This window comes from Siniperca chuatsi, linkage group LG4 (genome assembly GCF_020085105.1).
Source record: "Siniperca chuatsi isolate FFG_IHB_CAS linkage group LG4, ASM2008510v1, whole genome shotgun sequence".
Taxonomy (NCBI): domain Eukaryota; kingdom Metazoa; phylum Chordata; class Actinopteri; order Centrarchiformes; family Sinipercidae; genus Siniperca; species Siniperca chuatsi.
Window position 1 is genome coordinate 21,588,838 of NC_058045.1, and position 26,932 is coordinate 21,615,769.

Consider the following 26,932-nt stretch of genomic DNA (forward strand, 5'->3'; position numbering starts at 1 on the left):
AACATGTTCTGGACAATGGCTGCGTGCAGCCACTAGAAAAGAGACATCTTCTGCTTTTGTCGACTTCAAGAGCGGCTTTCCTATGTGCTTGCTGGGTTTTCACTTTGTCCACAACGCCCACTACAGTGTCGGAAAGCAATGGCATCTCTGCATGGTGCCAGTACATACAAATTACTTGTTGTGGACAGTGCACACACAGCTGCAGAGGAGATGGCACACAGTTTGGCACAGTCACCTTTATTCTGTGTACATGTATCTGTGTGTGTCTGGCAGTTGGCATATGTGTGTGTAACTACATGCTCATATATATTGGAAAACAACAACTCTAATCTCCCACCAACTTTAGCTAACAGATTGTGCATCTGTTATTGTTTTTAAGCTACTTTATATGGGACTGTTGTTTCCAGTGCAACATGTTGGTCCTGCTTTCCTGTTCATAGTCCACAGATGTACATGCACTGAAAGCCTTCTCTGTATTGTCACGATGCTTCTCATTAGGCTGTGTTATATAGGGGTCTATCAGAATGACAGTGGTAACAAGAACTGAACATATGGGTTCTTTCTGAAAACCAAATACAATGGGCTGTTGACAGGCACAGTTATACAGTGGCCCTAATCTGTGTCTTTCATGGTCAAACTGTACAGAGGTAGAGAACTAGCCAAAAGCTTGTTGAGGGTTTTTGTTTCTTTAGTTCTTTTTTTGTCCAGACCAGCTGTGTGTGTGAGTATGTTTTTGTGCACTTTTTGTGTGTACATGCACATATACAGTATGTGTGTGTTTTTTTCATACTATCCTGTATACAGTATGTTTAACATATTCGTATGCGTTATTAACACTGAACCGCTGTCATCATCCTGGCAAGTGATCCTCGTCTCCTTCCAGCAGGTCCCGCAGCCCTTGCTTAATACACTGTCTTACTTGCTACGGTTTGCCAGGGCAGCTGTCTGCATGCAGCAAGTGATTGTGGCACATCATAACTCAAGCTACAGGGAGAGAATGAGAGAGAGGAACCTGACATACTTCATGCCAACAAAGTCTATTGGACTGAATTGGCTGAGAGAGAATTTTTTGTTCAAAACTTCTCAAACAATTTACATTTCCGAACATCAAGCATCTTCCTGTTAATTTGCAGTTTATTTTTCTTTCATTTTCAGTACTTGCATAATACTTCTTGCGGTTGAAGTAGGCTGGGGCCTATCCCAACATGCAGACAGCATTAAGACACCGTGGACGAGTCCTCAGTCTAATTTGGGGCTTCATAGTGACTAAAGATATGCACGCACACCCACACAAATATATTGTCTCTTTTTCTTTTCTCTCTCACACACTCATATGTCTAACCAAGCTCCTTCCCTTTCTCTTCCCTCTGATATGAGCTATGAGTGTAGAGTGTGTTGCTTGCAGAATGCCTCCTGTGGGGACAGAGACAGAAAGGAAGGTTCCTCAAGGCCACTGTCCAGGAGAGCAGGATGTAAAGAAGGAAAAGAAATATTGAGAATAGAAGTAGTCTGATCATCTGTTTTTCTAGATATCTATGTATCTATCTAACTCGTGTTTTTCACCGTTACACTAATCCCAGTATGGTGTCATTTAAGGCAGTAAAAACATGGTCTCTTCTTATTTATTCAGTATGACATTTCATTACAGTAGACCAAAAGGTACAGATCCACTGGAGGCTGTAGGGAGTCATGGAAGCCTACAGGATCAAAAGAGACAGCAAGATGAGATTTGAGATAAGATCCTGGGCAGGTAACATGAGGGACAGTGAAAGATATGGAAAAAATGAAGCTGTCCCTGTCCTCACAAGGGGGCTGTTGAAACACTCACACATAACACATTTATTTCCCTCTGCATTTGCATTACCTGGGGATATACTGGCATTTCCAACTTTTATGCCAAAAGCCCACGGGAACAAACTGTCAAGAAGCTCACTGAAAGCCGAGTACTGCTGAGGAGGTTTCAACCACACCAAAATGACCTGAGAAACTGGACCAACCACATGTCTGCTGTTGGAAACTGAAGTAGTACAAGGATGTCTGGAATCATCTTCCTGGTTCCAACGGTGGTGATCATATATCTCAATATTTGCATTTTTGTTAGACTCACTTTAGAGTTAAAGCACTGCTCTGACAGGATATGTTTCAAACAAGTAGGTCAAGTATTATCTGTTGTAATATAATTTCATCCTGTCAAAATGTGCTGTGATGGAAATGCAAAATAAAAAATGAAATACAATTCTGGACTTTCCTGCTGTATTTCAGGACAATATGTGGCCATACTATGTAATACTAATGTCAGAATCTTTATCTCATTATTGATGTACTCCTTTGTCCTTCCTAAGCAATATTTAGTGGGGATTTTTTGAGACTTATTTGTGAGGCCAATTAGAAGTAGGAAATTCAAGGAGTTGCAAGAATGCACAACATGTAAATTAGATGACTATGTAGAAAGGCACAGGTCTCCCCACACCTGAACTGGTCTGTCCACTGGAAGCACAGAGACCAAACAGATATCAACTCTTCATCAAACTCCTGTCCTGACGATGAACAAGCTTAACCCCAAATTGTCAAAGTAACAAAGCATTATTGGGATTAGTAACTGAAAATTACTGATCTGAATTTTTAATTGTAATCCCTTACACTACTCATTGCTGAAAAAAAGTAATCACATTACTGTAACACATTACTAAGTAGTGTGTTACGGCCCACTGTACTCAGGAATAATTATTATGCAATCAAAAGTCTCCCCAAGAATTACTGACATAAGTAAAAATTGTGTCAACAGGACCTTTTTGGGTAAACTTTATCCCTTTAGAATGTTTCTTAAAGACTTTACATCATGTGGTATCTTTTGCATTGATGACAAGCTTTGTTATTATCTTCCTGTGTGACATTTTGCTGCAAACTCTCTGGGGTCTTGGATTTTTGGTATCAGTTGTGTGAGCACTGTTGACCACACAACGTGCCCTCATCGGCACACACCCATTCAGCTGAGGAATGTCTCTCACAATCAACCTTTATCGGGTGTTTTGTCTGAGGGGCATCCGAAGAGGGCTTGGCGTTACAACTGATAGGCTTTTTGGAATACACACCTCTCCTCTTTCTTTACACATCCCCCTCTCATCCTGAATCCTTCATTCCTGTAGCACTCTCTCTTCCTTTTTCCCATATCCCTCGTTTGTTCACATTTTTCTTAACTTCACCCAACATTAAATCACCTTCTTTCCCCTCTCTTAAGGTTAGATGAAGGAGTAATACCCAAATTGCCTCCTTAGTCTTTTTATGCAGCGCCTTTCTTGAGTTCAGGTATAGCATTAAAACATTTTTGATGATACTTTGATTGGAACAAGGCCTTTTTTCTGTCAGAAACACTTCGCAGACGATCCCTCCTCCACGCAGGAAGAATGTCGTTACCTTGTTCCCAGGCCTACCTCCTGCAGCACCCGTACCCCTGACCCGTAACATCCAATTGATTTATCCCTGATTGTTAGGAGGCCTCTGGAGCTGCGCCTCGATTGGCTCCATATGAGAACAGTGCCGAGAGGTCATCTATAACAATCATTTTCAGTGGCTCATTATTCCCAGGCCAAACAACCCAAAGACCCAATTTCCTACCGCACTGTTCATAAAAGTGACAGATGGCCAAAACCTGGAAAAGCTTTCCTATAATCGTTAGCCCACTGAAGTGCTACATACAATGCTCTTTAGTATAGTTGAGGTTGGACTCTGTTCTCTCACTCTCTCTCTCTCACCCACTCCTTCCACCTTCTCTATCCTGTTCATTTTTTCCAAGGTGAAGAATGTGAAGGAGGAGAACACAGTGTGTTTAATAGCTTTAGGCCATATTCCACCCAGTTCAGCTTTCCTCCTCTTCATATACCCCACAATGTGGATCCAGCACACAAATATTTGCCAGGTAGTTTGTCTCTCTCTAAAGGCTCACTCTACCTTAACGTGGGACAGCACTTAAAGTCACATGAACAGACAGAGGCCAAGACAAGGTCTCCTTTCATCCCACAGACCTGTCACTCTCTGGTATTCAGGGTCATCTAGTCACTTGAGCAAGTCTGCACCCCTCCATGCCTGCCTGTGAGGGTCTTTTCTTGCTGGGGAAGTGCCTGTGTGATAAATGTGTGGCTTGGAACAACAGCTGAGACTAAGACTTGGCTCAGCCTTCCCACTGCCTGTTTCAGACACAAGTGTGGTTTCCTCATATCTTGGCTCTTTGTCATGAATGACCTCTTTCATTTTTCCCCACCTCCAATAATAACCAAACTCCTCTACTCAGCATTTAAGAAAAAAAAGGCCTTCCATTTTTCTCGGATTACTTTTTTTCTCATATTTGTTTCCACTCCTGTCTTTTTGGCAGAGTAAAATGCTAGGTCATTGCAGTAACTGTATCCACTGCGTGGTGGCTTGCAAGATTGTGTGGGGTGGTGGGTGGGCAAATGGGTGGTTTAAAAGATGTTCAAAACATACATCCTCTTGCCAATAAGATTTTTCATTCACCAAAAAATGATTTCTTACTCCCACTCTCTTTTTTGGATTGTGCATGTGAGTTTGTTTTTCTCTCATGTCTCTTTCTCCTGCGGAGACAGCTTGGCCACTGTGCTCAAAAATGTCACAAAACTGTGATATGTTACATGTTACAAAATTGTCACCTCCTACATAAGCTTGGTCAATCATCGTGGTGTCACTTCAACCACCGATTCATTTTCAGAAATAGGGGGCCTAACCTCCATCTCCCTCAACCATCTTTCATCCTGGTTTTGTGGCCCTCCCATATGCGTCTTTAATCTCTCCCTTGTGCCTCTGAAATGTGTGGAGGAGCGAGCATGTACTTGCTCGCTATGGATTTTCCTTGGAATGCGCCATTTTCGGTTCACCCTGCGTACATTGCCTGTTATGATAGGCAGTGATTATGGAGTATTTATTTTCCTACTGGGTGTGGGAACCCAACCTGTTGGTACAGTACCATTGTGAGGCACATTGCTGTTACTTCTGAAGCTGTGACTCACACATGTTGACGCACACAAACACTCTGTCAATTAGATTAGATAAGATTAGATCAGATGTGTAATTAACATTCAGGCCCACACCAAAAGCCACCTTAAGGTGTTTTGTTGACAATGGAAGGGAAAAAAATAATTGGACCGTCAGAAAATATAAAACCTGTTTCTAACTGTAGAGGGATGAGCGTCAAATCAGATGCAGGACACGATACTTCAAATGTGGTGCATTTGGCCAAAACTTATAAAGACACCAAATGGAATTTGGGTTTATTTTGAGTTTCAGGACGCTAACATGTCAACGATTTTTGTATGCTAGTTCTATTTATTTATTATAAAGAGTACGGTATAGACCTGCTCTATAGGAAAAGTGCAATGAGATAACTTCGGTTATGAATTGGTGTTATATAAATATAATTGAATTGAATTTGCATGCACACATGCATGAGTGTGCATGTATGTTCATGCATGTGTGTACGTGAGGGAGTCAGGGTGTGCATGCTTTTTCCTGTTTGTTTGTGTTTGAGAGAAGAGAGCCCTAGCAAGTCACTGAGGTTAAGCCCCAACTATCTGACTTGTTGGTGAATGGTGGAGGTCTGGGATCGGGGCATAGTGGAGGGGGGGTCAAAAAGGCGGAGAGAGTGAATGGTGGAGGAAGGGAGAGATGGAAGCCCATGCAAGACAATTCCCCTGACTTTGGGTCATTCACAGACACAGGAAATGCTTGACCTCACACCCTGAGAAATGTCCACAGCGGCCCACTTGTGTTAAAGGTGTAATTGAGCATAATTAGGAGCTGGCAAAGAGAGAAATGGAGACGGACTTACGTGCCCCAAATGCCTTCCTTCCCCATGCTTGCCTCCGTCTGGCAGCCTGGGACACACCGGAGCCAAGCTCTCACTGCACAGATTTACAGCAAATACCATCTCTAAACAAGCAAGGGAAACTTCACAACAACAAGGATCCTTTCAGCTCAGTTGCTGCTTAGTTTCAGGCTATAGCAGGAAAGGTCTCACTCGCAGACTTTTTCTGAAATCTTTGCTCTCTGCGTTGTGTATTCATGAGGTTCAACTGCACTCGTCTTAATACCTTTGGCACGCTCTAAACAAGAAATTAAATCGTCCATGAGATGGCTTTAACAAAGATGTGAAACATGTTTGAGATAAAGAAGTCTAAATCATCACAGCAGATATTAGCTCTGCGTTCTGACCCTTCACCTTGACATCAGCTTCAATTCCTCTTTGTGCTGACCTAGAGTTCACAGGAGGAGCAACCTCAGGTGGTGTGGCAGCATTTCCACAGCAAATCTCTGCACATCATCCTCCTGGGCCCCATTTCGTGTTGTTGATGTTTTTCTTCTTCTTCCTATTCTCTTCACTCTCATGCATATGCTTTATCTTATTCTCCTGTGCAGAACATGGATGTTAAACACCAACGTCTGACATGAACTCACCAAACAGCCAGCTGCTTCCTCTCAGAGCTGAGACAGGAATGCACTTTCGTTTGGGCCCTTCATTCATAAGAAATAAACCATCGACCCGCATGCAGGGGTTTTAGTGAGAGTAAGGGCTGTCAGCCATTGATGTGATGGGGGGTTGGGGTTGCGAAGTGCTGTTGGGTGGGCGGGTGGTTGTAATAAGCCTCGGGAAAAGGAACATAATGTGTGGAGCATGGTGCAGACCTCTCTGCAGAAACACCAGGCTAATGAGACAAGTTACAACTTATCAATCTCGATTTGGCTTTTTATGACAAACCTGTCTTTTGCCCTTGTCTTGTTAAAAGTAAAATGACAGTGGGAGTGAGAAAAAAGGAAAGAAGAAATGGGCAATGCCAGAATAGGAAATGGAAAGAGATATAAGACAGAGATGAACTGGTGATTTGGGAGTATCGCTGAAGGAGAGCAGGAGAAAAAAAGTGAAGGAGGACCTGGAAATGTAAGAAAGTTGGCGGGGCTGGGAGCCTGAATGAATGAGGTGGTGGAAGAGCAGAGAGGGGGTTAGCAGAGAAGTCAGTGATCACTCAGGAGGTCTGGAACTCTGACCTCCGACCCCATGGCAGAGCGGATGCCACCATGGTGAAAATGTGAGAGGTGAGGTATGTGAGCCCCCCGAGCTCTAGCGGAAACCATTCCCCCCATGATGAATGGGATGTTAGCATTGACACAAATTGGCCCATAATAATGACACAAGGCCACTAAGCACACAGATACAGAGTGACATAGTGGGAATTACAGAGTGAAAGACCAGGCAGACAGAAAGAGAAGGAAAAGAAGAAGAGAAGGAGAGAAAGACGGAGAAGAGATGAAAGTCTTGGAGCAAAGAATTACCTTACCCAGTGGGACAGACAGAGAGGGGGGAGAGGTAGATTTATGGCTGAGGGTATCTTTGGTGTTTTCTCTCCACTCTCCTGAACAGTGGGATTGCTGAAAGGCCTGGAGTTCAGAGGGCCCCTGACACACATAGACACATGCAGGCTGAGAGGCTGAGAGACACACACACTCTCAGTCTATACAACAGAGGATGCATGCAGCAAGAATGCAAAGCTAACAGTCCTCCTTTCTCTCCCTCCCTTTTTTCTTCTCCTCTTCTCTCCAATCCAAATCCGACAAAGTGTTTACATCACTTCCAGGCACCACATACAGTATACTTCCTGCTAAAAATAGCTGCTGACTTCCTAGGCTAAAACAGAAGAAAACTGTGGCATCCCTTTTTATAGCTTCGGCATGACACAGCATGTTGATGCATTCTTTTTTGCTCCTCCTTCTACCAAAACAAGGCATCCCTCTGTCTTTTAGGAAACACATGTATTAGATTAGGCATGTTTGGAGGCAAGGGTCACACTCCTGTCAGTAATTGAAATGCGATTATGTATGAGCTAACATGATTACAGGGGTGAGGGGGCCGGGGGGGTGGGTGTGATTGAAAGGTGAATGCCAGCCTGTAATGTGTGGCTGCTCCCTTATTCCACAGTAGACATTCCAGAGGTAATGGAACTTGAATGAATCCGCCGACCACAAGTTGAGTTTGTGTATTCCTCACAGTTCTTCCCAGTTCCCAAGGTAGAAAACTCTGTATCATTCAAGTACTGAGGAATTACATTAGTTTTAGTTTTGGTCCCTGGAACAGTGACCAGTAACCAGTGACCGAGGTCCAACCTAGGACCTGAGTTGTCAGCCATTCAGTCCAAGTCTAATGGGCTGGGTAGGGTGCTGTTGTATTGCTGCAGGTCCAGTCTGATTCCTTGATCTGAGACCTGTTGTCCCCTCATCTCATGTGGCTTAATAATCATTGTACACGAGATGGAGAGTGTGAACTGTGAAGTGCATCTAAAAGTGACAGGTATGGCTATTCTTTTTGCTTCTGCCAGTGTCGGTGTTCACTCTCTATTTGGGTTCTTTGGGTCGCATTTTTGATCCAACAAGTCCTCCAAATTAAATAATAAAATCTGTGTTTGTAATTGGCTTCCAGAATGACACATATAAGCATTTTCTAACCCCCTAACCCCTTAGTTTTTAGAATAAAAACAAAACAGGGTAAAAAAAATTGAATTTGAATTTATACTAAAATCTTGATTAGTTACCACTTATCACATGTTGTGCAATGCAACCCACATCTTTGACTGCCAGAAGTGCTGTAGATCAATTATTTTGATTTGCGTGTCCCTGCATTGTTTTTATCTCCTGCCCTATCAGCACGCACATGCATGCTATGAGCACAGGATACAAATTTCTGTCGACTGCAGAGGGTATAAATGGCAGTGGCAGTAATGCACCATTAAAGAGAACACTGTGCCAAAAAAAAAGAGGAGCAGAATAAGACCGTGTGAGATTTGAATAGTGCAGATTTCAAAACATCCAAAAACTGGCTGTGCAAATGTCTTATGAGGTAGGAAATGCATTCAGCATTTTGTTAGCCATTAAGGATATACACAATGTATTTTGGTGGCGAAAAATGAAAAATCTGCAGCATGCCTTTAACTCCAGTCACAGAGAAAGCAGGAAAAAGGGAAAAAACATGTTAAACATGAAGTAGTCAGTAGGCCTATCAAATCAATAAGGTCTGAATACTGGTAAAGGCACGCCCGTGTTTCTCTTAGTTGAAGGGAGGAGAATGAGGTTTGAGGATATCCAGATGCTCACAGATCACTAGAGATGAAAGAGAAGAAGGTCTTAATGACACGGGGTTGTCAAAGGCAGAACTGAATTTTGAGAAATGTCTTTACAGAATCTAATTTAATGGAATACGAACAATGTCTAAATTTTTTTGGAAATCATGTTTGTTTTGTTTTGTTTTTGGAGATGGATGATGTCAATTTGGATTTTTGCAAAATTTTACAAATCTTTCATAGGAAGCTTCAACTCACTCAACCAGTATATTAATATGCTCTTTACAAACACTGACTGAATCTCTTTGATCTCTCTTTAGTACAGTAACATCCTTGCATACTGAGGGCTGAGGCTGTTATGAACCTGACAAACTAAAGTGGTGTAAAAAGTGAACTATAGCCAAGAATCTTTTGTTACTGTGTGTGTGTGTGTGTGTGTGTGTGTGTGTGTGTGCATGCGTGTGTTTGTGTGTGACAGACAGGGAGTCTCTGTCTTTTGCATATAGACATGTTTATGTGTATGTGTAACATTCGATTATGCCTTACAGTTCTGCAGCATAAGAGTTGCACCTGATTAACCTGATGGCACACTCCCCATCAGCGCTCAGGTTACATTGCTCTAGATGTGGCACAAAGTGCACCTTTGCTCATATCCGGCGCTGTCAGAATCAGTACCTCCAGCAGACATTTGTAGCAGGTTTCTCTAATTGAGTATGAACAATTGTCACACTTCCAAGCCCTGAGAGAGCACGCCTGCAGAGGCACTGCAGATATTTTGATAAGAATAAACTCATCACAAGCTGACACACAACAAACAGGTGCAACCAACAAACACAGGAACTGGTCGTTTCTGAATTACCCTGAAACGGGTTCGCCTCCCCCAGCTGTCATCAGTGTTTTGATTAGTCAATGCCTCTGTGTCGAGTTATATTAAGTCACCATCTAGTTCATTAAGGATGGTGTGTCATTTGTAAGAGTGGAATTCCCTCAATAACAAAGGGTAGCAGAAAAAATCCCCAATTTCTCAATAGATAAATCAGGCTTTTCAATACTTTTAATAGCTGTAAAAACTGTTTACCCATATATGACTAAAGAACCAAAGCAACAGAAATTATTTATCAGTCCTTCTTCTCTTTATCTAAACTTTACTTAATCTTTGACATCAACTAAAACATCTCTTCCTTATTTACTCCAAACTACAATAAAGATATGTCCTCAATTTGAGTCGCTGTTACTCATCAAATGCATTATTTTCCATTGTAGACGTGGGGATTTCCTTTATAAATCAACACGTAATTTATTTTTCCACCATTTTTTCTTTTGTGGACAGATTGTCCATTAGTGCCTAATAAGTAATCTGGTACACATCTGGACACTTTTCAGCAAATATTTGTTTTCAGTATATTTATTCATTGTGCTTGATGATTTTATTTAGTTATTTAGTTTGTATATTTTTTAATTTGGCTCTTTAATTTTGGTTACTTATCACTTCTTGATTCTTGATGATGTTGATGCTGCCCTTACACTGACGACGTGATTTAGGAGTCCAGTATTGATTGGTTATGTCATTTGAGCTCCTTCTCTTTTCTTGACTGGCTGTAGTCAACTCAACATTGAACTGAGCTGTTTGATCGTTCATCTGTATTGATCCCAGACCTGCATTTACATGACTGATCGCTTGATAGCACAATACGCAGAACTAATACAATTGTCCTGTAACTGAGAATGAACAAAATAAAATTAAGAGCTAATAATTGTGTGATTGTTCCAAAATTTTGTTGTTTTAAGTAACCATTAGCTTTTTTTGTCGAAAACGTTGCCGCTAACCATGAATTGTATTCTTCATTAATATAAGACATATCCGATACAGGGAAATTCTATTGAGAAAGATATAAGTGTATCACACTGAGTTCACATCGAAAACCTTCCCTTGCAACTGAAATAAAAAAGATTTCTGCTGCAGCATTTAAACATAGAATAAAACATTTGCTCTTTGGTGAAAGAAATAAAATGACTGATATTTACGAAAAGCAGTAAATAAAGTAGAAAGGAAGACTCATTCTTTACACAACAAGGCTCAGGTTTGTGAAGTGAAACTTATTCAAAGCATTTACTGTAGATGATTTACCATCACATTTTGGCTCACATGCCTTTACCAGGGCATCAAAGCACAGTTCTCTGGCCAAGGCAAGTAGGTCAACAACTGAATCCATCTAAATAAACTCTTTTAAATGCTTTCACATCACAGAGCCCTGCCTTGTTTGTTTGCAGAATGGTTTTGTGTCTTTAAAAATGTTTTGTTTGAAATAAAAAGCCAATGCAATTTGTGTGATTTTCAGTTTCAGTTTGAGCTCCCCCAGCAAGCTTTTATTCTAGGCTGAAAAAATGTCATAAATATCGCTTAATGAAAATGACACATTGAAAATTCAATTTCATTTCAGCTCTACAGCTGCTCCTCCTAGAACTTCCCAAAAGGGCCTCTGAGTGTGAAATCTGACTTAACCAAGTCAGTGATACCCCAGCTACCAGTTGTCCAGCTTTATCATAGGATGTACATTATATATAGATACTCTGACCCCTACCTCTGACTGTAGATTGGAGATTACTGGAGGTGGGCCTCTTTCCTGCTCTCATTTAGCTTTCTTTCTTTCACCTCCCTATACCCCTTCCCCCTCCCCCACCCTCCTTCTCCCTCTGTAATGTCTCAGCTGTTCCCTGCAGGCAGGGCTCTCTGACTGAGTGCCTGCTCTGTTATGGGTTCATTGGGCTGGTATGTGGCAGGAATCTTTGGATCAAGGTAATTTCACACTGTTCAACTTTTTCCCAGGCTGTTAAGCTTCCTTTTACCTTTGTGCCACTCAGAGAGCGAGATACGGAGCGACACATGTAGCCGTTAAACACACACAGTGGCTCAGGGGCTGACGCCACCAGGGGAGGCGAGGGAAAGACTTGAAAGATACGGCCTATAAATTACAGTCCAACACCTCAGTTTCCCAAAAGGATCAGATTATTGCAGCCTGATCCAGAGTGGTGGGGAGGATGGTGCGCATTCATGTGTGGTGCTGTAATGAAGCTGCACGTCTGCCAGGGGAGCCACTGTGGTGGGCCCCGCTCATTTGTCTCTATCACTGATCACCAAGAAGATCAGATGTGTGTGTGTGGGTGGGTGTGCATGTGTTTTCTTTGCTTGTCTATTTTAATATGTGTCATTTTTTCTGATCAGGTGTTTCTGCATTCTGTCGCTACATCTGCATCTTCTCTTCCCTCTGACACATGTGTGATTTCTTTATTAAGCCTTTCATCCCGAAGCAGAGCCCTCAGTGTTTATTATTAGTGATAGAAGTTAGGTGAGCACCTGATGCAGTTGCAACAGGGGGGAAACCCTCTATAATTGTTGAAGTAATCTTGTTCTCATCTCTTCTCTGTACACTTTAACATCCTATGTACCATCTGTTACCATCTGCGGGAGAGATAGGGAAACAAGGGCAACAGCAGCACCACTTGCACACATGTGTGCATCAGAGGGCTGGTAAATGCTCAGGTGTTTGGGTTTATTTTTAATGACTTGGGTTATTTTGGGAACTATATGGTTACATTTTTTATATGTTTGCATACCTCTCCATCATTTTGTAAATAGGCAGCTTTTCATTATTGGGAGCAGTGTGTGAATCATAGATTAAACAAGATTTGCGAGAATGGCTTGACTTATTGGGTTATTCTGCGGCTCAGTCACTCTGCATGCAGTGCACTGTGGTTCTCATATCACCCTGCATCCCTTTGCGTAGCTGTGATAACAGTTTTTAAGTATGTGTGATGAGATTAGGTGATTTTCTGATTGGTGCCATTATTCGAATGCCAGTAAACGTTTTGGATAAGCCAAGCCGTGAGATCTCTTTGACGTCAAGTTGAGTGTGTTTTAGTCTGAGCTTGTTCTGATTCCAGGTGGAAGTCCTCAGGATGTTGATCCTCCCAAAGCACCAACAGACACAATTTTCAAACAATCTGGAGAGTTGTTGTTTTTTTTTTTGTGCAGAAATTTTGTTATTGTCTTGACGTACACCACCTCTCCATAGAAGTCCTTGCTTTCTGCACCAAGGACTCCGCTGGACAATGCCTTTGTTCTTGGTGTGCGTAGTGAAAGAAGAGAGCAATAGGCTGGAACTGTGGTGTGGTATCAGCAAGCAGCTGTTGCATGAGTGACAAAGTCAAGGGCTAGTGATATGAACATGGGAAAATCCTGGAGGAGCTGGAGGGGAAGAGACAGCAGCAGCAGCTGAGCCAGCTGAGCAGTTTATCCTCTGTAAGGGCAAGGAAATATAGACATTAATTAGCAGCCGGTGCTCAAAACCCACCTCTCTATCTGGCTCATTTGGCCCCAGATTTGATGACCGCATGAAAGGTTGTTGGTGGAGTTCAAAAGACAGGGTCAAGCATGTGAAAGAGGGGAGGGATGGAAACAGGGAGGAAGGCAGGGATGAAGGAATGGGGTGGAGGGGTAGAAGAAACGTAAATGAATACCAGACGGCTTGTTTCTTGTGTTAACTGAAGGTTTGGCCAGTGCTACCAGACCTTATTGTTCCAGTGATGCACCTTCCACAACACACGCACTGTGGACAGGCTCACCTGTCACTCAACAGACTGTCGCTAACATCTGTGACGGATTGAGACGTAGTACAAGGCTGCTTTTAGTTATAAATGATGTTTTCACTTTGCATTTTCAGCTCTCCTGAAGAGCTGATTGTGTGTGAAAAGATGGACACCATCTTTACCAAGAGCGTAAGGGAAACAATGTTGCTATAGTTAGAGGTTAGGACTTTTTGTCCAAAAGCAAAGTGCAACAAATGATTCGAGTCTGTTTTCCCATAGGCACTTGCACCTGCAGCATGGTGAAAACACAATAACACAGTAACAAGACCAACATATACAATCGCAGTTATATATTTAAACTTGCTGTTACTTTGTCTCATTGCTTTAGAAGAGGAGGCAACGATGGAAGCAGCCACGTTTGATTAAAGTATTACTTTTTCAATTCTCAGGCGAGGGAAGTTTAAGCAGGAGGAGGGAACAGAAAACTTTCCCATCAACAACTGTTGTCAGAGTACTTTTCAGTAAAGCACTCAAGTCCCCACTGCTGCACTTACTCATTACGGACAAATTATGATTTGAAGCAGAGTGTTTACCTGAAGAATACACCAAACATGGCGGCACAATCTATTGCACATGCTGAGTGAATTATTGAGTTTTTGGTTGATAAGGAGACAAGACAGATGAAATGGTCTGTCTGCCCAGTACATGCATAGAGACATACCAATGGTGAATATAATCAAAAATGCCCTATTTGAGCTAATGCCCCGCTTATTATAATGCAGGAGTACCAACAGGTGATCGAATGTGTCATTATTTTAATATGAAAACACAGCCAATATGTTGTGACTGTTTTATTATGAACAGTTTGTGTAAAGAACATGCTGGTCTCCATTTAAAAACAGTTGAAAACAAGCTGCGCATTAAGACGTGTTGTAAAGAGAAAACACACCTTTTATTAGTACAGTGAACGGTCCAAGAACACAGTCACCTGAGCTTTTTAAATAAAATCAGCAATTCTTTTAAAAGGTAGAAAAGACACGTTATCCCACACAAACTTGTACACTTCGTTATAAACATAAAGGCTAGCAGAAAATCATTTGCACAGAGAAGGACACAGCTGTGATTTAAGTAAGTACTGCTTTGCGTTTACATCTGTTTTAGGCAGTTCGCCTCTGCCTCGAAAAAAGACAGAGTATAACTTTAACTTCATTTCTTTAAAGAAAGTGCAGCGCGTGGGATGAGTGTCTAGTCACGACACAAACACGCAGAGCCAGAGCGCCCTGTGCAAGAGCTGCAGTTCCATCGATTTTGGCATGCGTACCCAACACCTCTCAAGCATAAACAAGGTGTTACACTGCCTGCAACTGGTCTGTCAATTTAATGCTGTTAGCTAAATTAATGAGTATTAGTAGAGGTATATCACACACATATTCACAATAGAGTTGTAATCCTCGCTGCCATTGAAGGCAGTTTAATGCCTGTTAACACTATTGCACCACCATGCAGCGGATGCATTTCGACCAGAATCTCTGAAAGGTCTCTACCTGAGTTAGATGTCTTCTTTTCAACAGAGAGGGCTTTCACCCCTCCCTGGCATCATGCAGTCAACATCTTGTCCCAAAGACGTCAATAGACAACAATTAACATGTTGTTCTTTAAATTTTTTTGCTCTCCCTTGTTTCCTTTCCAGTTAATGAGATAAGGACATGTCTCAAAGAATTCGGGAGGACGTGTTTGCATAAAGAATTTCTGAGGGAGTCTGAGGGAAGTCTGCAGGGCGAGCGCTCAATGCCAAAGCTTCATTGTTGTAACATCAGTCATGGATGGGAATCAGAGAAATCCCACAGGTGGTTAGTGGAGATGTCTGGGACAAGCCTCACACCACTGCTGGAAACACTCACATCATACAGTATCAATTTTGTATCATTTTGAGTGTCATGCAATTGGGTTTAGATTTATCCTGGGATTCAGGGTCATTTAGATTCTGATTACAGCAAAAACACAGTTTGTAACCATTTAAAATTCAGGCGCGAAAAAGTTACTAATTTTGACTCAGACACTTTGTATTTCATGGATCAGTGAGATGCAGCAGAAGGCAATGAAGCATTCGAAGACACAACGCGCGCAAAATATTTCTACATGTCTGTATTTTACCAATAAAGCATTTGTGATGTTTCAAACTGTTCGGTTGGAGAAAAGTTTTTCCAGTGAAGTTTTGCATGAAGTCTAGTGTTTTTTTTATCATGGATGAGTAACTTTTCTCTGTATTGTTGTTGTTTGACACACACATCTGCAGTTACTCAACCACAGAAAAGTGCAGCAAAAATGGGGAAATGTGGGCTTGATAAACAAATTCTATGTATGCATGTGAGATGTTTCCATGTGAATTAAATGGTGATTCATCAGTAGCCATCGCACAGTGGATCAGTTTAGAAGCATTAGAGCATCTGAAACCTATTTCTCATTTTAGATTTTCATTACATGTCAAAGCGCTTGTTATAACCTGCCTACAGACACCATGATTGGAGCGTGTTGCTGCTGTTGGATGTTGCTCTCTGAGATGTCTCCATGTTCCTCTGCGTCCTCCTCTTTGTTCACCCAGCAGGAAGTGACCTGAGAGGTTTAGTTAGCAGATGAATCCCAAAAAGTCTTAGTTGAAGCAGAAAGGGAGGAGGCTGCTGGATGTTCGTGTCAGGGCTGTTGCAGGCATCTCACCTGCTGCTTGATTGTTGGAATTAATGGTTTTCTTGTTAAACTGCTTCCTTTTGTTACACTGTGAACACCTCTATTATGATTGATAAGAAGATATATTTTTGAAGTATAGATTTCAGCGATTAATACACTGAATTCGTTTTTCTTTCTACTCTATTACTCCCTGTGTGTTCTATTTTTTAATTCGATAGTAATACATTTTATATGCTCATAGAATCTAAACAAAACAGAAATTGAGCACATTTGTCATCCAGAAAATTAAGAAACGAGCACATTTGAATTTTAAAAATGAAATGTTTCATTTTATTCACGTCGTTTTCTCACAAATAATTAAATCTCTGGATTCATTTCAGTAAATAAGTCAGTTCTTCAACAATTCAACAATAATCTATTATAGTTGGAGTGTTAAAACCTTTATCAAAAAACTTCCAAAAATTATTCTTTAGATGAATATTGATAAAAATGAGGATAATATATATAAACAGTTTAAACACAGATATATAAACAATTAATACATCATTCAAACTGAATAGACACAGGTGGAATTTCCCATAAATCCACCATAGTTTCTTTGTAACATCAAATTTATTTTATATTTCTGTTAAAAATCTATTTATGCTTAAAAGAAACGTGATGAAGAGTTTGATCATGCCAGATTATAATAACATACTTGTAATCTTCTAATTTAATTTAATTGTATGAAGAGGTGTATTTCCTGCATGGCAGCTGCTGACCTGCTGATGCAGGTGTGTTGTCTTTTTAGATTGTGTTTTAGGATTTTTCTTCCCACATACCTGAAGAGATCTTATCTATTTAAAGTAGTTTAGCCACAGTTTGGAAAGCTTTGTTTAAAAAAAATAATCTTCACAGTGCATTCTTTTACTCTTTCACTCACTTTTAGGTTGATGGACATGTAGCTTAATTGAAAAACCTGAAAACCTGCCTCACATGATGATTGTTCTTTTAATACATACATTTTTACATTTCATGTGTGTAAAATTATTACATAAAAATGCACTATTTGTGCATTATTTTTGGTAATACAAATTATATAAAATTAAGGTTCCCTCTGTTTCACATTGCTTAGAAAGGTGCCTGATAAATTCATAGAAAATTCACTTTACAAACTTCATTTGACAGGCAGAGCTGTTTAATTTGTCACCCTTTGTGTTTTGCTTCCAAACAAACACACTCAGACTTGAGCTGTTGTCATTTCACTACTGTTTCTGCTTCGATAGAAGCCTGCCAAATTCCCCTCCGACACTTTTCTTGTCTCATGTGGGACATTTTTCTCCGCGTCAGGATTCCCATGTTGATGTCGGTAAAAGAAAAAGAAAAAAAACGCAGAGCCACTCTCATCATCGGCAGACACCCCGGGGTGTTGCCTGCTTGTCACTGGTCGTTGTAACGGTGATTTGAACTGTGAAAGGTGTGGTGGTGATGATGAGTCACTGGTCGATTCTCACTGCAAAAAGTGACCCCCTTACTCTTTTGTTCACGTCTTTAAATCTTATTTTTAATAAAAACAAAGCGGGAAAATTCCACATACAAGGGTTAATAATTTTGCTCTTTTTTAATGCACTAATTTCGGTATTTTTCTAGAGTCACCTGTCACTAAAACAAAGCATGATGAACGCAGACCCCTCCACTGGTTCCTAGAAAACAGTGCCATTGAATAAGCTGAAAACAAGTGGACTTGCCCCATGCTCTCTGGCGATTTTTTTCTAAACTTTTATTACAGAAAATAAGACTTCAAACCTCGAAACTGTATAAAACTATTTGACCCGACAGATATTTCTTGCAGTGTGCAGCGCAGGAATTTCACTTTTCAAACTTCAGTATGTAGTCTATTGACTGAACCCCTCGCAGTATACATTTGAATGTATCGTGTGACAACGTTTTAACGTGTCGAACCTATGGGGTGTGTTCCGATTTTATTCTGATATGCTAATTGAATGCTTCCGGGGACAAAATGCATCTGCTGCTGCTTCTGATCTCACTCAGAGGAGCCGCTGGCGTCACTGTTCCGCTGCAGAAGGAGCTGCAGAAAAAAAACGTCTTGACAAGTGTGTTAATACAGTAGTATGTCTTGACAAGTTACTTTATTCAAGTGTTTGAGGAAGGGAATGAGCCTCGTTTGATACTTTCTTGATTATATTATCAGCCTCTCTTTTAAAGATTTTACTTGGTGGCAAAAAGCACCTTAAAAGTGTGAATTTACTGTTTCAACAAGCATTTAATTCATGTCCACTCCATGATGTTGAATAGACCTGAAGCATATCCTTAGTGTTTTTTGTTTTTTTTTTACTTTACATTACTCTCCTGCCTGTAACAAAGCAAAGGTGGCCATTGCTGTCATCAGCCTGTGGTGAAATGCTGGAGATGGTGGCTCTGAGGTGCGTAATTGTGCATCCTGGTGAGCTGGAGGCAACTGATGGATGGAGCTGGGTGTGTGTGTGTGTGTGTGGGGGGGGGGTTGGAGCACCTGCCTCTCCGCCGCAGCATCCCGTTTGATTCGGTTTGGCTTCTATAAAACTCTGTTAAGTAGTCAATTTTATCAGAAATAACACATCTCTTTCCATTCATTCAAAATTTATTTTAGTCTGCTATGCATCAAAATAGAAACATGATAATTTAAAGTGTTCTTGTCAAGAGAGATTACACGTTTTGGTGCCTTTAATGAACTGAAAAACTTTACATTTTAACAATTAATTGAATCCATTATAGAGTGTAGACATTGTTTTTTCAGTGTAAAGCATCTGTCATTGAGGATGAAATAATATCGATTTTGTTCCCTACAAAAATCTAACTCAGTTTAAGTCAATTTAGGAGTCATTGTGTTGATCTCATTCTGCCTTGTTTCAAGATACACACACTTGTTTCTAGAAATGTCATCAACTACCCCAGTATGCGCTGGGAGAGGTGGTGTGTCACTCCAGTCGCCAAGTCTCTCTCCTCTAGTAATTTTTTAACACTGCATATGAGACTAAATTGATATAAAAGACCGAACATGAAAGCATTAAACTTCAGTCCCACACGATGCCATTCAAGACACTCAGATGTGCGTGTCAGAAAGGCTGTTTAAGCAGCAGCGACACCCTTTAAGGGGTGAGACTGATAAATGACCACAGCAGTGGAAGGAGGAGAGAGAGAGAGTGAGAGAGTGAAAGGTATAGAAGAAGTCTGCCCAGTAACAATCGCACAGCCTCGTGCTGAGGAACTATTGGCTATGCAAATAGACACACAGGGAGGAGGAAACAACGTAGACTGGAAAAAAACTTTAAAGAGACATTTCCCCCACTTTTCTCACAAGCATTGCTATATAGCCAACAAGCTTCTGATGGAAATTAACAGCTCTAAAGCTCTGAGGACTTTACAGTCCCCAGTCTTCCCCTGACGCACTGAAGTCTTGTTTCATTCAAGGCTCAGTCTTTGAAGTTGACTAAGAATAGGAGGGGGATTAACATATTTACCCATGCAGATTCTCTTTGTGACTGTATGTGAGGCTAAATCATTTGGCAGTCATTTTTTAATTATCTGCTCAATGAATTACACTCCCAGCTTCGTTTCCACCTGCTTGTTTTTCCATGTAAATTATTATAGAAGCCTGGTGGAAAAAAAATTGTGATTTATAGCAGGATTTGTTAAGTTGGTTGATATTATTTGGGTTGAGCAAAGCCAGTGACTCTCATCTTTGTGTTATCTTTAACAGAAGATTATGCTAAAAAAAAAAAAATTAAAAAAATTCAACGTTGCTTCAAGTTTCCTAGAAAGCTATCTCATAAACCACAAACTGTTTGTGGCTGCATTAAAAAAAAAAGTTCGCAAGACCATGTGTGTCGTATGTGTGTGAGTGGGTGGGTCTGTCCTGTGCGCGTGTCCAAGCGCGCGCACACGCCTCTGTAAGTTAGCATGCAGTGTTTATGGCCACATACATACAGTATCTACATGCGCCATGCTCTGCGCGGAGGTTCACTGAGTCCATTTGAAAAAACTGGCAGACAAGTTGCTTTAAGAAGAAAGCAATACGAATTAGTCGCTTTTTTTTGGTGTTTTTTTTTTTCTAATCCAAACTAATATTCAAATTACTTTCACAAGGGGGCACTTGCTGCACTTTAGCAAGTAAAGTTGGTTTCTTGAAGGCTTTTTAATGCTGAAAATGTGCGTATTATAATGGAATAATCAATAAGACATTCATTAACTTTATTATACTATATTATGTTAAGTAGCAGTATCATCATGCCCCCCCTCCCCACTGTGTAATTGTCATCATAAGACAATTGAGCACCACAGTAAAGAAATACATCTATTAAAACTGAGAAAAGCATTTATTTTACCTTTAATAGCATCATGTTCTAATTAAATATTAATCAGTCAGATACTTTAATACATCCAAAGAATTTATATCATTGGTTCATTTCAGCCTAAAACAGTCGGTAAATACGAAAAGAACGTGGTTAAACCCGAGTTTAGATGCATTTACTCTGCACCTTTCATTGTATTGTTGTGCATCTTCTTTTGGGAAAGTGTCAGCCTTTTAAATTTTGAAATGAAACAAGTTAACTGAAAGTTGTCTTGCATGTCATGATAGAAGAGAGAGAGACAGGAGTGCAGCATGTTGCGTCTGGTCTATACAGAGGTAATGAAGTGAATTGCGTCAGTGGCGCATGCAGGGCAGGCTTGAAATGCGCCTGATCTGTCCAGGCGGATGAAAGTAGAGGCGCACTGCGGGGAGAGAGGAAAAAGTTCTCAACAAGGAGAGGCAGGACTACTCTTACGGAGCCCCTGCAGTCTCACTTTTATGCCTCTAAAAGACTTTCCCTGCTATCCTTTTGCATTTTTGCTCTGTAACACCGCTTTTACGTTTCCGAGAGAGAAATCCTACTTTTTTACTTAAGTGAAAGCAGCAGCACCATGGAGCTGCTCTGCCTCGAAATGGACACCATCATACGAGCTCGTCCCGATCCGAACCTCCTGTGCGATGACAGAGTCCTGCAGAGCTTGTTGACCATAGAGGAGAGGTTTCTACCCCAATATTCCTATTTCAAAGGCGTCCAGAAAGATATTCAGCCGTTTATGCGGAGGATGGTCGCTACTTGGATGTTGGAGGTATACCGAAACACCGAGTGCTGACAAGTCTTATTATTTCCGTGCTCGACTTTAAAGCCTCCTGATTTGTTTCATTACTGCTTTACTGAGCGCTGTTTGCAATTTTTGGACAGTAGATCAGACGTGTTGCTCTCATTTCCGACTGTTTATTCCTCATATTAACCCTAATGTGTCGTTTTCTGTCATTTCTTACCGTTTTTAAAGTCCGGTCATGAAGACAGTGTTTATGAAACTTCGAGCTGTGATATCTGTGACACCAGAGAATTTCTTTTTGTATGCCTCGCATGTTGTCTGTACAAGCTGCCCGTTGATTCTTTAATGTTATTATTTTAGATAGCCTGAATATTTCCATGCACACGTATGCACTCCCCAATGCAATGCCCTGCGCTGCTATCGCCATGTTGGTTTTTACAGGAGCGCTTGTGCTTTTAAGAGGACTTTACTGTGTCATAAACGCAATAACAGCGGTTTAAACCCATCGGCAATGGCAGACTAAGGTCTTGGGTGTCCGCTGAATATAGAAATGATCACAAAAAGCGTTGCAAACACGTTAGGTATCTATTTTAAATGTCGGAAGGGGCGAGGGCCTTTTGGTCTTCCCCCCGACGCAATGCCTCACTCTGGAATTATGTTCGATTTTTGACACTTCGTCAAATATTTTTGGTCAACATCCATCTGTAAACAATCTTGAGCCTTTGAGCTTTATTTTCATGTAAATATTGTCAGGGTCGGACCCGCTGGAGATTTTTAATTAATTTTTGAAATAAATATATCGGCTCGGCGGTGACGCACATCAGACCAACCTCCTGCTACTCGCCTTTTATTTTGACATTTTATTCATATTTATCGTGTACGGATTTGAATATGAATTGTCGGGTATGATGTGGAAGACCCCCCTGAACATTATGATGCGAAGAAAATCTGTCTAGATAATTTATTTATATTTTTAATTATTTTATGAAAATATGACGAATGAAAAAAAAAGTGTGTTTCCTTGTGCTGCGCTGTCGGGGTGTTTTTTGGCTCGGCTGATTGTGACTTGAATTCATTTCTTAGTGAATGGACTGCAGGAATGCGACTCTATTGACAGTATGTGTCTGAGACTTATTTCATTCTTCGTAAAATAATCTATTTCGAATTAATTTAGCCTATGATGTCGCAACCGATTAGGGCTGGGCGCAGATTCTTGGCCGGCCCCCAACTATGTGTGTCATTGAATTTATATGTGCTCTTTATGTGATTAGACTTTTGTTTCGTTATCTCATAAAGGTTTTATATACATTTCAAGTGCTGGAAAATAAATCAGGTCACTGCAGGGTGGGTTACTGATTGCAAATGCTGAACATTGCTGCATTGTCTGCTGTGTCTTCATTCAGGTTTGTGAGGAGCAGAAGTGCGAGGAAGAAGTTTTTCCCTTGGCCATGAACTACTTAGACAGATTTTTAGCCGTGGTACCCACCAAAAAGTGTAACCTGCAGCTGCTGGGAGCAGTGTGCATGTTTCTTGCATCCAAATTGAAAGAGACTCGTCCATTAACTGCAGAGAAGCTTTGCATCTACACAGATAACTCCATCAGACCACAAGAGCTGCTGGTAAGCAACAGTTGGTTCAACACATTTCCCAAAATTCACAGAGGATTCATGCTGTCATCATCAGCTGTTTAAAGCCAAACATAGCTTCAAGATACATTTTGCCTTTTTTCTTTTTTTTCTACATCATGTTTGCTTTTGGAAACCAGGGTTTTATTTCACTTGTTTTAAGGTGTTTATTTATTCAAATATGTTCATTTTAATCATTCAGCTCAAAACATCACATCCTAAACACAGGGGCTGTTCTCATTTCACTCAATCTGTTGTCCAGTCTCCACTTTGCACTACGCCGTCATCAAAGGTGCATGAAAGGCAAAAGTCTCACAGTAATTGTTCCACAAGGGCTCTCTTTACTGTACAAGACCCTCTGGGCTTTACAGTATCCATCCAGTCTGTGTAATGGTCTCCATCGCCATCTAGTGGCAGATATTTGCATAGAGCAACGAGGTCAGCTTGAACTCCAGCCAAAGTTCTGACTCTGTTCCTGTCAGCTAGAGAGGGAGAGACAGAGAAATTCAAGTTTGCCTTTTACAGTTTAGCTTTCATCCAAAAATAACCATGGATGCACACATTTCTGATATTATGTCATGCTGTACTGTTTCTGATTCTCACACATTTTTCAACGCAGAAGCGTAGCTTACAGTCAAAAGTAACTGATGACGCAGGGTAGAGTGTGTGTCATTTGGAGTTAAAAATGTCATTCCTCTGTGTCCTACATTTGATAAGGCCTGTTGGCCTGATAATACCAGCTGCCTTCACCAGCGCAAACCAATTAATTAACTCAGTTTCACATCAGATAAGTGTGGTGCTACATAAACATTCCTCAGTAAACAACAGCCAATCCCACCCATGTTGTGAAAGAGGCCACATATTGTGATTCAGACGTGGCTGATGGTTGTAGACCTGCCTCGCTGCCTGACTGGCGGCTCTACTCACTGAGCTGATTGCTGCACTATATTCAAGTTCCTGACAAGCTGCTGTTGGTTTTGTCGGTTTCTGATAATGTTCTGGACTGTATTTCTGCTTGGGGATATTGTGTCAGATGTAATTTCCCCTCTCTTTAGTGAGGGTTTCAATGGTCAGCGTATTACTGTTGTAGACAAGTAAACAGACATGTGCATTAAAAAGAGTGCTGCACTGTTGTCCTGGGGTGGACTCATGTAAAACAGTATGTCATGCTGCGCTTTACAAGAAAACTGAGTCCGTCCTACCTTTATGTTCAGTCTGAAGACAAAGCCCTCAGTCCTTGAACTGGTTTGCTGGGGCCTCTTCTCAGTGTTTCTGTATAAGGCAGTATTTTGGCTGACATGCAGATACAGGAAACAGAGATCAGCTGCTCAGGGCATGTGATCGTTTTTTTGTCCTCTTCTTTGGTAACAATTTCTTGTAAAGAGAACCGCAATGTTACAAAGAAGGTGTGACCAGAGGAAGGCAGTAGCAGAAGGAAGTGGGTGCCTGCCTGCCTGCTACTCTGTCAGCATAGAATCTGTGTTGCAAGGTTTATCATAGCCCTCACTGTAGGCCTGAATCTTGCTCGCTGGCACTGATGGAAAAGGCTTTTGAGAGCAGGAGGCAGCCATGTTGCAAACATTAGAGCACCCACAAGCAACAGACCACTGCTGGTCATTGTGATTTGCAAATGATCAAATAATTGAATCTTTGAGACAATAGTTACACATCTCCAAGCAAGCACAGGAAGATACCCTCCACCTTTAAATCAGAGGCGCTTTTATTTTCTCATTTCCTCCCACAAGAGTAACTGTGGGTATAAACAAAATCCCTGTTTTTAAAAAAAGTCTTTCCTCCCCTCTATCCATGTCCCTGGAATCAAGGAGATCAGAAAACATTACAAGGCTGAAAAAGGTCACTTTGATTAGAAAACTGCAGGCTGGTAGCGGGGTCAGTGGCAGCCATGTTGAATTGTCTCATGACTGAGTCCATGTGGTCTCTCTCTCTCTGAAAGGGAAAATGAAGAGCATCCGTGGTCCCAGTCACAAGGCTGCAGTCCGGAACCAAACCACGACATTTTTTCCCAAATTAGTCACCAACTCTTCCGTTAATCACCTCCTCCTCTAGGAAGTGAAAGTAACAATACACTCTTAGAGAAAAGAACACCACACCTAGTGCCCCCACACACACACACACACACACACACACACACAGACACACACAGACACTCATCTCCACTAGCATGTGTCATCACAAATGATTTGTTCAGAGCAGTTCATTGATTCAAAGCTCTTCCCATCGAACGCTGCCCAAGGTTTATGTTTCCTGTGGGCCAGAAATATGTTGAAAATTATTTAAAATAAAGTCTTAAACTATATTTGGCACGTAACATTATTTTTATGAAGAATAACATGTTCTAAAAGGGTGCATTTATTGACAAGTACCGAAGGGCCTTAACAGAATTGGCAGCAAAACACAAGATGCAATAAAGAAAATAATCACAATTCCCCGTTGCAACATACAATGACAGGTTTTGATAGTTTAAATGATGAGTGGCGGTCCGGAATGAGATTAAATAATGAAACTGTTTAACATTTTAAGATAACACAGATTTATTGCTAATCCTGCTCAAGAAGCATAGCCTTCCTATCCATTTTCACTCTACTCAATGACACACACACACACACACACACACAGTAGAACCCCTGGTGGGCCTCTTTAGGAAAGTCCCCAGATGCCAGACAGACAGACGGGGAGGGAGACAGTGTTGTGAGGTCACCTGGGTTGGTGGCGCTGCTTGTGTGTCTCTGTACCAGGCCTGACCAAGCAGAGACTAACGTAATAACAATAATGCTTAACCTCCACACATAACTAATGTACGGGGCCAGTGGCCTACAGAGGCACACTCTCTCACATTAGGCTGCAGTGTAACTGGCTGAACACTTGCAGTAAACGTCTTGATTCTGAAAACAGTGTCCAGATGACTACGACTGAAACCTTTTCTACGTTAGAACACTCCTGGACGAATGAGGGACTACACCGTCTTACTTGCAGTAAAGTGCAGTGTTGTAGCTGAGTGTAAATTGCTACAGTATGTAAATACGTGGTCATACTTTGTGTCACTTTATCTTTCTCAGTCTTTCTCATTTTCGGCTATCTCTCTCTGCTCTCTACTCTTTCTCTCTCTCTCTCTCTGCTCTCTCTCCAGGAGTGGGAACTGGTGGTGTTGGGGAAGTTGAAGTGGAACTTGGCAGCAGTAACGCCGAACGATTTCATCGAGCACATTGTGAGGAGGCTGCCGCTGCCCGAGGATAAGCTGGCACTTATACGCAAACATGTCCAGACCTTCATCGCTCTCTGTGCCACAGGTAGGACACAGTGGGAGCTTATGTTGTGCTGTATTATTAACAGATGTTTGTCCTAATGAATTGTGATGTTTAACTGGAAAAACCGATCCAAAAGATGACCGTACAGAGTGCGATGTCATGTTGATATCATAGCTTTCTCTTTTTTGTTCTTTTTTCTTTTTGGTGTTGCAAGTGACACTGATCATGGATAAGCTGCCAAGTCAAACCAAGCGATAATGGCTTGCATCAACATACTTTCTCATGTTGCAAAATATCTTTATCTGCACATTATTCTTTCAGCACCGTATCGAAGCCCTCTTCTCTCAATAACATGCGGCAACAACTCTGTTCAGAGGTGTGCTGTGGGCCAGTCACGGCCCGCAGTAACTTAAGTGAGATGCATTACCTCCAATGGGAAAATATTCTACCTAAGAAAAGCATGTGTCATGGAAGATTTCAGTGTGAGACTTTTAGGTCCGACGTCCATCATTTGTCTTCTCCCAGGCTGGGATGTGGTCATGTTTTA

The 26,932-nt window shown here is 41.3% G+C and overlaps 1 protein-coding gene and 1 long non-coding RNA gene across 4 annotated transcripts in view; one reads left to right on the forward strand and one right to left on the reverse strand.

The window, feature by feature from the left end:
• The window catches only part of ccnd2a (cyclin D2, a), a 152,757-nt gene that overhangs the window by 108,779 nt on the left and 17,046 nt on the right, over positions 1-26,932 (forward strand). For 2 of the 3 annotated variants that reach the window (XM_044193075.1, XM_044193074.1), the window contains 2 exons: positions 22,898-23,113; positions 26,268-26,427. In XM_044193075.1, the coding sequence (XP_044049010.1) occupies positions 22,943-23,113; positions 26,268-26,427 (331 nt within the window). In that variant the 5' untranslated portion in view covers positions 22,898-22,942. Of the gene's footprint in view, positions 1-21,012; positions 21,522-22,897; positions 23,114-26,267; positions 26,428-26,932 lie in introns of those variants that run through there. The other variant, XM_044193071.1, reaches the window with a different exon arrangement.
• On the reverse strand, positions 23,273-26,261 carry LOC122874763. The gene is made up of 2 exons (XR_006377665.1): positions 24,322-26,261; positions 23,273-23,601 (listed from the first exon to the last, which is right to left on the reverse strand). It is a non-coding gene; the product is annotated as an uncharacterized LOC122874763 (long non-coding RNA).